Source organism: Oculina patagonica, unplaced genomic scaffold, assembly GCF_052425735.1.
Source record: "Oculina patagonica isolate OP01 unplaced genomic scaffold, crgOcupat unplaced177, whole genome shotgun sequence".
NCBI lineage: Eukaryota > Metazoa > Cnidaria > Anthozoa > Scleractinia > Oculinidae > Oculina > Oculina patagonica.
Genome location: NW_027557813.1, coordinates 3,302 through 14,109, shown reverse-complemented (window position 1 = coordinate 14,109; position 10,808 = coordinate 3,302). Strand labels below are relative to the sequence as shown.

General features: G+C 38.0%; 2 protein-coding genes across 2 annotated transcripts; one reads left to right on the top strand and one right to left on the bottom strand.

Annotated features, from left to right (window-relative positions):
- Positions 1-580: 580 nt before the first annotated feature.
- On the bottom strand, positions 581-7,286 carry LOC144640069 (uncharacterized). Its single transcript, XM_078499292.1, has 6 exons — positions 6,878-7,286; positions 6,374-6,784; positions 4,273-4,349; positions 3,770-3,867; positions 2,677-2,813; positions 581-1,846 (listed from the first exon to the last, which is right to left on the bottom strand). Exons 1-6 carry the CDS (start codon positions 6,947-6,949, stop codon positions 1,481-1,483), a joined length of 1,161 nt encoding a protein of 386 aa, XP_078355418.1. The 5' UTR covers positions 6,950-7,286; the 3' UTR covers positions 581-1,480.
- On the top strand, positions 7,155-10,541 carry LOC144640070 (uncharacterized). Its single transcript, XM_078499293.1, has 2 exons — positions 7,155-7,517; positions 9,707-10,541. Exons 1-2 carry the CDS (start codon positions 7,277-7,279, stop codon positions 10,411-10,413), a joined length of 948 nt encoding a protein of 315 aa, XP_078355419.1. The 5' UTR covers positions 7,155-7,276; the 3' UTR covers positions 10,414-10,541.
- Positions 10,542-10,808: the final 267 nt, after the last annotated feature.

Genomic DNA, 10,808 nt, shown 5'->3' with positions numbered 1-10,808 from the left:
AAAAAATTACTCCAAGTTATCACCTATCGCGAAGTTGCACTGGGCGAAAAAACAGATTTGACATAGTACAAATGTAGTCTAAATATGGTTCAAATATGACATTTGTCACATTTGTTCATATTTGACTAGGAGACAAATATGACATTTGTCCTAAGACAAATAGGATAATGATGCATTCGCTCTTGGAGATAAATATGGACAAATGTGGTGCAAATATGAGTCAAATATTACGTTTTGTCCCGCTCAAATGCAGACAAATGTAACCAAAGATAACATTTGTAAGGACAAATTTAAAGCAAATATCATCTTTGTCTGGGATATCTGAAACCCACGTTTCCTTCTGCTACTGTGCCTGAAATGGCTTAAGCAACATAATTCCGCTGCAAGAATACTTGAATTTAGCTTGCTCTAGATACATGTAAAGTATTCTTGAAATGTCAATTTTATATATTTCATGTTTTTTCTTTAAAATTGGATTCAAACTAAATCTCTTGCCAGTTCTGAAGAAATTATCACACAAAGATATACAGTTGATAACTGTTTTATTTTACAATTCTCTATTTTCTGTACAAATAAAACCATTTTGTTACTTTATATATTAAGTTCATATACCTTTATAAATTATATGCAAACTAAATTTCAAAAGGGAAACAAGTTCTCAAGTTAAAAAACACTCACAGCACAATTTAAAACTGCACAGGTCTCTTTTTTTTAAAAAAATAAGAGGGAGAAGAGAAGAGGCATAAATCTGACCTAAGTCTAGTTCAAAATTCAGAAATATCAATGTTAAACCTAAAGAATTTGAATTCTATATACCTCAGACAGCCATTCTTCAACAATTGAAGATAATAAAATATTGGCAGCTAACAAAGACTAACATGTATGGACTTGCGGTTCGATATCAATAAGCGTTACCGGTAAATAAAAAGTATCGGTAATAAAAACTAAGCATTCAGTATTCTAAAATTCTGTATGTGAATGGAAACACACCTGCCTTGTTTGATGAAACCCTAACAAAAACCTACATGATTTGTGGTCTCTCAGAATAACAAGACAATCACCATTTAAAAAAACTCACTTGGGCACTGTCTTAACCATTTTCAACTAATGCATGTCCCTACGGTTGCAAGTCATTATATTGATCTTTTGTTTAACGTTATTAGTTGTTCTATCACATGACCAAAACAGTTCTGTCTAAAATCAATAAAAAGAAATTCAAATATGTTCCAAGCATGTCTGTTGACTAAATGTATTTATAACTGGAAAATTAAAATTCCTAACAAACAATCATGTATAAGACTACTTGAATGTCAAATGACAGAACATGTCATTACAGTTGTATGTGTATACCAAATATGATGATTGTTATGTGATGATCATGAAGTTCCAAAACTAAATGTACATGTAACCGACAAGACATCTGGTCAAAAAACATGTTTGGTCATGTGATAAAAATAAATAACTATTGATATTATTAATTTTATACTCCTCTCTCTGGTACAAGAGTTAGAGCCCAGGCTGGGGCACCCTTCGGAAAGGAACGTTCACTATCAGGAATAACACCCCCCTGCTCTCTCTGTATCATCATCCTCTTTGCTCTTTCACTCCTGGCCCTATGTGCCTTGCGGTCTAAGCTCTGAAGTTCACGGGTCAATTCGTCAGATCTCCACCCAAACTTGCGCTTGACAAGCTTTACAAGCTTGGGTGTTGACTCTTCCTCGGAATTGTCTTCATATACACTATCCTCTGGCGACATATAGTCAATAGTCAGGACTTCTTGAAGTTTTGTTTTTTTCTCTTCTGAATACGAGCACTGCCTGAGGGCTTCTTTGCGTGCCTTGAGTTTCTGCAAGAATAAATTACAAAAAAAAGTCATCAATTTACAAATTGTTATGTATACACTAAATTGCAAAGCTGAACTGTTCAGTCCTGGCACAAGAACAGGGCTCAAAATAACAGCTGATCAACGAATAATGTCCTGTCAATATGATTTTTGTCCAGACAATGATTTGGTGGTTTTAACTAGTTATGTACATGGCATTTATAATGATATCTGTCTGATGAACAGAAAAATAAACACTCAGGGTAACCTTCTTAAAACCAATTTATTTTTTAAGACTCCATGTCGACTGGTATGCATTGCGAGAGTTTGTTGTTTTGATCCTGTCGCTAAAGAATATTAATATTTCCATTCAATGCAATATAAGAAGGATGAAATGATCGACAACTCAACAATTTGAAAATTTCATAGCCTTTGAAGCCATGGCCGAGGCACACAATGCATTACAATTGACACAGAGTCTTTTAAGGTTAATTGTAAAAATCATTAAATATTCATGCAGGTGCAAACCAATCCCAGTACCATATTCAGATCACATACACAACTTTAAACCCCAATACAAATCAAACAATAGAATTAATTTTTGATACAAACTCCTGCTCAGCTGCTAAGTATTTTTAATTAACTTTTGATACAGATCTGTACTGATTCGCATAACAATACTTTGCATTCAATTTATTGTTTTCATTTCACAAGTAGAATAAAATATTCGCGTCCGATCTGTATGGCCGTTTACAATGGCTCGCCTATCGGCTCGCCATTGTAAACGCCCATACAGATCTCCTGCTCAAACTTTGGGTGGAATGTACAGTGTAACAAATAGTTCATTCACTTACATTATGTCCTCTTTGATTTCTCCTTGCAATGAAAACACTTTCATTTTGTTTATCCGTCAAGACTCCCTGCACCCGTACACGGGTTGCGACTCGCTTCTGTTTTGCCTTTAGGGTTTTGAAATACGTCTTTATTGCACCTGTTACAGAGAAATTTAGAGGGATTTTAAGGCTATGCTACATGTTACTTGTTCCAGTATGTATTGTCCATTAACCGCCCCCCTCCATTCCCTTCTTTCCTTCTCCCTCAAAAGTATATGTACATGTAGGTTTATATAACATTAGTCATTGCCTTGGCCATGCAGAACATGTATCATGTAGTTTTTAAATAAATTTTTCAGGTCAGTACATGCATCTACAGTATCAACCACAATCGTTGAGCACAGAAAAACTACACTTTTTGCACAGATTGAACAAAATACATTTTTTAACCTGATTTTTTTAAAGGGACTACATGTACATGTATGTCACAGAGATTGAGTAAATTTCTGGTTTTAACTGTTCTGAAATTAGTGGAAGGCAACTTAATCTATAAAAAACAATATCTTTGAAAATCTAATGGAAGATATAAACTTAGCTACGGCTATCAATATTGATTTTTGAAGACGTGCAGAAACAATTCGAAAGTGTTAGCCTAACATTTTTAAATTGCAATCCGTTTCCATCTGAGCCATCAGCAACCAGTAATGCTTGCTAACAGTTTCAGTACTCTAAAATAGTTACCAAGGGTAAAATTACAGTAAATGTATAACGGAAATCCAGGGGAAATCGATTGATTTTGGTTCAAGTTAGCGCAAGGTTCGAGTTAGCGAGGGTTCGAGTTATCGGGAGTCGACTGTATTATTTTTCATGCAACTTGAATATAAATTTTGGCGGTTCAAAAATCTGGTAAAATCTGTGATGTACAGTAGTCCCTTTAACTACAACTTAAAAGGTGTTTCTTAGTGTTCCTTTTCTGAAAACTCATCTTCAATAAAATGGAATATTTTCTTGTTTTTTCCTCTCACAAGTTTTCAGGGACTTTGAGGCAACTTTTACACATACAGAATCACAAAATATCACAGTTTTACTGAGAAAAAAGTGGAACTGTACTTACGTTCTAAGATAACAGGATTAGCTTCTTTGAATGCTGAAGTAGCCCTCACTCCTCTCTCTATTGCTTCACTCACTTCACTGTTAGTTTCATCATTAAAACTGAAAATCAATGAATGAACTGTGCTCAATATAAGAATGTCAGAAGCAGACACCAAAGTTCTCACCAGTTACAAGACTCCAACAAGTTTTAGCATGAACTACATTGTAGTTTTCTGGGATGTGTAGCTGTGTTTGGTTTTAAACTGCTTAGTTCATAACAGTGGCTGATCCAGACCTTCAAGTAAGTGGGGAAAAATACACACCCTTGAAAATGATTTTTATCAGAATCGACTTTTTATGCCTAAGGTAAGATGCCCCCCCCCCCCCCCCCAGGCCCCTTCCACTGCACAATTAAAGAGTGATGTGTTATCTATTTTAAGTTTTACTTTCCTTTTGTCAAGTGGCCTTGTCAGCAAAAATTTTAATAATTCAAGTATTATTATTGGTATTACTATTTTACCATACCTGTTACCAGGATCTAAGGTCCACTCAATCGGTGGGTCTTTTTCCTTTAATTTTGCAACAACTTTGTGGACACATGCCTATGTAAAATACACAGAAGTTCATAAGAAACAGAGAAAGAAAAGAGTTAGATGCCACTGAAACTTAGGTTTGTTGTACTATATTTTGAGTACTGTGTGGACAAAAATGGCATGGGGCATGGCCAGCTCCTGGTTTAAATTACAGTCAAACCGGATGTTCTTTTACCTTTGCAATGTTGCGGCGCAATGTTCCACTAGTGATTGACAATTACCTCGTCGCAACATACAACTTTCAATTCAAATTTGTGCAAGCAAGTTGCAAAGTTCTAGCTTTTATTTTGCCAAATGAAACGAAGTTATACCACCTTTGTTTCAAAGAAACAGAAAATAATTACCCCTTATTTGAATGTTTATCATTGAACAGAATGCGAGAAATAAGCGACAGGCTTAGTTTCATTGCTCAGCTAGGAATTATGCTTTAAAATTACAAACGTAAGCCGTAACTTGGGGAGCAAATTTTAATTTCTAAGTGCAATTCCAAGTTTGGCGATTTCAATTTCTCGCAGTCTGTCAATAAGCAGTCGACCATAGGGCAATTATTTCATCCTTCTTTGAAACAGAGGTGGAATTATTATGTTCCATACAGAAAAAAAATGAAAACCCGAACTTGGCAACTTGCTCAAGCAAATTTGAAAGTTGAAAGTTGCGATGAACAAACTGTCAATCAATATTGGAACATTGCACCACAACATTGCAAAGTTCCCATCAAAGAGGGTCCTGAAGGGGGGTTCTAAATCCCATTTCCCAGCCAAAATTTTGCTTAAATCCCATTTCCCAGCCTATTTTTCGCTCAAATCCCAGTCCCAGCAGTGAAATTTTTGGTAAATCCCAGTGCATGAAAAATCAAGGCTCAAACGCACTATATGTGCAGTAACTGTGTTGTTTTAGTTGTCCCAAATCCTGTTTTTATTTCTGCTAGTTGAAATCGGTAAACCCCTTTCGTTTTCTGAAATTCTCAACTCAACACATCCGTATTAACGTTTTCTCCAGTTCTTTGAGTGAGCAATTCAGAGGAATGTCTTATTCACAATTTTCCGTGTGTGTTACTAGGTTAGTACAGGAATTGCGGTCAAATAATTTGTTCAATCTCATACCTCGAGTCTTCGTTCCATACTGCGCAATCTTGACGACACGAGCGACTTCCAAAAGCTCCGTTGCAAGATTGATTTTGATTGGTTTTAAAAACAAATAAAATGGCCGGAAGTAAATACCAAGAAGATCGTTGAGTCATGGTTTTTAAAGCTAAGCATGCGCAATTCAACCGGAAGTCCGATATTGCTGGACTTCCAATCAGAACCTCCCAGGCTCGCTCGTTTCCAGACCGCTGTTCAAAGGGAACGAAGACCCTGGGTACGAGGATGTGTTTCGCCCATATTACATTACACTAGTTTGAGCATGCTCAGTCATAGCTATTCCGCTGAGTAACTAAATCACTGACAGGAAAATTGACCGCCACTTGAAAGACACTTGCGTGCAGGCGTTGGTTTTGTTTCAGAGTTTTCAACATTGTAACTATGCCTTGAGGAATATTATTGAGCCTGAAATATATGTTTTTTTCATGTACTGACGTGCTTCCCATTCCCATTTTCTGGTTGTGAATCCCAGTCCCAGTGACCCAAATCCCATTTTCCTAGTGAAAACATATGCAAATCCCAGTCAAAATAGGCAAATCCCAGTTCCCATTTTACCCCTTCAGGACCCTCATCAAACATTCGGTGTGACTGTAAAGAAAGCAGCATTTTGTATCCAAAAAAAATTATAAGGAAGCAGAGTTGTTTTGTTTAGACAAAATACCTCTGTATATCATGTTGCTTAGCAACATGATATACAGAGGTTCTCTACGACGAAAAGGAATGAAAAGTAGTGTCGCTCAACTAGAACTTGATCCCTGGACGGAAAAGCCTCGGGCTTTACTTTCTACCAACCCCCACCCCCTACTTAATTTAAAATGTGCTTTCAAGAGCAAGCAAAAAGGCCGCTATTGTCATGGTACATGATATCAGAAACAAAAACCTTATACTCACCACCATATCTCGTGGAAGATTTTCCACTCTGCCCCTTTGAGACACAGCAGCGGTTGACAAGCCTTGCAAGTTGTCAATTTTTTCAGTAAGAGCTGCAAGTGATCTTTGTACCGCCACGAACTGCCTCTCGTGGTCGCAACAATTCATTCTAGCGTTGACATGAGGCAGCGGCGTGCTGACTGGCGTTGATCGGCCGCTGGATGAGGCTGATGAAGATGGTGTACAGGACACAACTGAAGGTAAACGATCGCGATCCCTTTGGGCGACTCGCGGATACGTTGGAGAAGTATCTTCAGGTTCACTCAGACTGTCTAGCAGTGAATCACGACGAATGCAGAATCGAGATCTCTCTACAGAAATCCCTGGACGATTTTGTCCTCGAGGAACAATCGGAGTTGCTCCTGAAGTTGTCTAAATAGCAAAATGAAAGATCAATTCAGCGAGACATCTAACAACGTGGCCGTTCAAAAATTAAGCTTATAGCACATCGCGAATGAAACTTACCGTGAGATGTTGATTCCTCGAGAGAGGAGATTCGGACCAGGAAGGATTGCACGATCTGCTTCTACCAGACATATTAAGCTAAAGTTATACAATAGCCGATGAAATTCTCAGTGAAGACCTCACAAATACCAGTAAAGACGCCGTACTTCACACAATACTAATAACACAAGCAAAGTGACGCTCAAAATCCCGCCGATTATGCTAAACAACACAGTCAAATGTAAATGGCCGCTCCGGATTGGACGAGATGCATCACGTGAGTACTGCAGCCTTTCTAATTAGCATATTTTGTTTTCCCCTCGACAGATAACAGCAGATTAAATAGCAACGTGTTCGATATATTCATCGGGAAAACTTAAAATTATTGTCCTTCCTTTATACTTAGCATCTTTTCTGGAAATGGGAGGAAAGAGGTACTACTGCAGTCATTGTGATGACTTTGTTAGTCGAAGTACGCGATCTCGACATCTCGAACAAGTCGTTGAGAGAAAGGAAACTGCCCTTGAAGCTGAAAGTGACAGCAACAGCGACGTCGAGACAGGTTCACCTGAAGTTCACTGCTTGGAAACTCAAGATAGTTTTGTAGATCATGAGACAGATTTACCCAGTGAGGATTACAGTGATAGTATTTCTGATGAAGGTAAGATTTATAACATAAACTTACTTGAATTACGAAAGAGGCTCTTTGCCTCTTAGGACCCTCTCTTAGTGCGTCTAGCTTTATTACACATTAGACTAAAACATGGCATCACTGGGACATCACTCAAAGATTAAAATTTTTGGCACACATGTGTATACAAACAAATTTATCGAAAATTTAACGAGGCCGTTGCAAAACTCTGCTTTAGGTTATTTATGTTGTCATACTTTTTGCCATGGTAACTGGATGGTTATTTCTTTGGTAAAATACAGGGCAGGAGTTCCGGGGGGGAGGGGGGAGCTATATAGGTATGTGCCGCTGTGAAGGGTATGGTTTTCAAGCAGTTTAGTCAGAAAATCAGAGAGTTTTGGTCAAGAATAGGGTATCATTTGCCGCATAACTGATTAGCAGTACAGTCGAAACTCTCAACGGACACTCTTGTAAGCGGACAGCTCTACTTACGCCTTGTTTGAAACCCCGTTTTTAATTCCCGTACAAACTCTGTATTTTTAAATTCTCGTAATGGGACATTCCCAAAAGTGGCCGCGGACACTTTCACAGATTGCGACTAAGACTTTTTCTTTGTTTTAAAGCTCCCGTAAGTGGACACCCCAAAGAAAATCCTATAAAAAACCTCTGTATCTTGTTCTGTTCAATCAACTTTACATTGCTGTTCATCTCAATATTTTTGCAGTAATTACAGTACCATATTTAAGTGCTTGTTTTGTCGTCATCCACGTCTGAACCATTCTCGTAAGCGGCTAGCTCCAGTTACGGACACTTTTTGCGTGTCCTGAAAGTGTCTGCTTACGAGAGCTTCCACTATATGAGGAGCTAGTCCAGAATAGGAATACAGTGGAACCCTGTTAATACACACATCAAGGGGACAGGCCAAATTGTCCGTATTATCGGGCGTCTGGAATAAGCAGAGTTTCAGAAAAAAGTCACAGATACACGTTTTATCGACACAAAGACGTAGGCAAACATTTTTACGGGAACAAAGAGTTGTTTAATTGTACTGTAACAAATGCAAACTGGGAACGATCTGGCTGAAATTAATAGACTAAGTGTTTATGAAAACTTTGCGATCTAGTCATACACTCTAACTAAACTTTAATAAACTCAACAGTGAAACTATTCGAAATTAAAAATAATTTACTATATACGAGAAGAAAAACACATTTCACAGCAACAGAACATTTTTGGTAATTTAACTTTGCACGGAAGCATTTTTTTGCTGTGACACAAGCGATAGCTGCAGCAAAAGGCAAAGAAAAAATAGGAACAGAAGTCAGTTTTAAAGGACTTGAAGTACAAGGGTCAAACACCGCAAGTCGCGCTATTAAGCTACTCTTTGTAATTAAATTAATGGTTTTAACTCTTCAAATTCTGTCATTATTTGACCAGGGTCCAATGTCTTCAAGTAAACAAATAATCGCAACAATAAAAATTGACAGTGCACAGATAAACAGTGTCTGTAAAGCGGGGTTCACAATGTATAAGAGTTTGTCACTCGCCACACGGAAAAGTGTCCTTTGTCAGTATTAACGGGTGTCTGTATTAAGCGAGTTAATTTAAGAGAAAATGTATGAGGTTTTCGTTGAGACCAACGAAACTGTCCATAATGCTGGGGTGTCCGTAATAAAGTCTTTGCAGCAATGTTGTTGACAGATGGTTTAAAAACACAAATAGTGACACAGTTCTGAAACAGCAGTTCTGTGATAGGGTAGGAATTTCCAGTGTTAAATCTTGTAAAGGGTTGCTGAACAGGGTCTAGTATATGGTAAGGGTTTCAGAGAGGGAAGAAGGCTAGGGGTATAATGTAGGGTGGTAAAGTGGTTATGCATGACGCCTGATTCGGGTAAAAAAGGGTGTGATGCGTGAAAACAGCTCTAAACTGGCCTTGATCCGTGAATTACTGTGGCATGTGATCTGGTTATTTTGAGGACCGTGATTTATGATTCAAGCTAAACACATTGCAAATTCATGGTGATTTCATGCCAATTTAATCGCCACAATTTTTTTTTTTAGAAATGCAGAGTAGCCATGTTTTTAATCTTTTGCACAAATTTAAGGGGTTTTACAATGTATGTGTTAAAGGTACCCACATAAAACTGACAACTGTATATATACACTGTAACTTCAGATTTAATCTATAGACAATAATTTTAATTTCTCACTTATTGCAGAGGACAGTAACAGAATTCCAGAGTCCTTCTTTGGGAATCTAGATGATGAAGACAGGAGGTTATTTGATGAAACTTTTATTCACAAGTCAATTGGGGAACAAGATGATCTCGAAGAAGGTTTATACCATGAACAAACATTTCATAATGCTAGTCAAGAGGTATGGGATGATTTGTTGGAGGAAAATGTTTTGGAGGACCTGGATGAATCAAACTTTCCCGGAGCAGTTGAGACCGATCCTGACTCAATTAACAGGAACATCCTTATGAACTGGCTGCTTCTATTCATCTGTTACTGGTGGACATACTGTAACATTGCTGACCGTGGAATTGAAATGCTTCTGAAATTCTTCCATGCATTTTTTACTGTGCTATCAGAGCGAGTACCCTGGATGACATTTTTTGCTGCAGCATTCCCTTCAAGCTTATACATGCTAAAGAAGTACTTTGGTCTGCATAAAGACTGTTTCCAGAAGTTTGTTGTATGTCCAAAGTGCCATTCTTTGTATAATTATGACTCTGCTTATGAGACAGTAGGTGGCAAGCATCTGTCAAAAAAATGCTCCTACGTGGAATTTCCAAACCACAAACACAGAGCACACCGAAAGCCATGCAATGAAGTCCTGTTAAAGGAGGTCAAGCTTCAAGATGGAAAACTTAAACTGTACCCAAAAAGGTGTACTGTTACAATAGTGTTATTGAAACATTAAAGCTCTTTCTTCAGCGTCCTGGTTTTTCATCACGATGTGAACTGTGGAGGGAAAGGGAGAGCACAAGCATACAGAATTTATTGAGTGATGTGATCCACGGTACTGTCTGGAGAGATTTCAAAGGCCCAGATGGGTCACGCTTTATGAGCCATCAACGCAACCTGGCTTTAATGATGAACGTTGATTGGTTTCAGCCGTTCAAACATTCCCCGTACAGTGTAGGAGTAATTTACCTTGCCTTAATGAACTTGCCTCGTGGAGAGAGATACAAAAGGGAGAACATTATTGTTGTTGGAATTATTCCTGGCCCTAGTGAACCTTCAAGTCTCAATCCCTATTTAGTTCCCCTTGTTTTAGAACTGAAAGAGCTGTGGGAAGATGGAATTGAGGTTTGT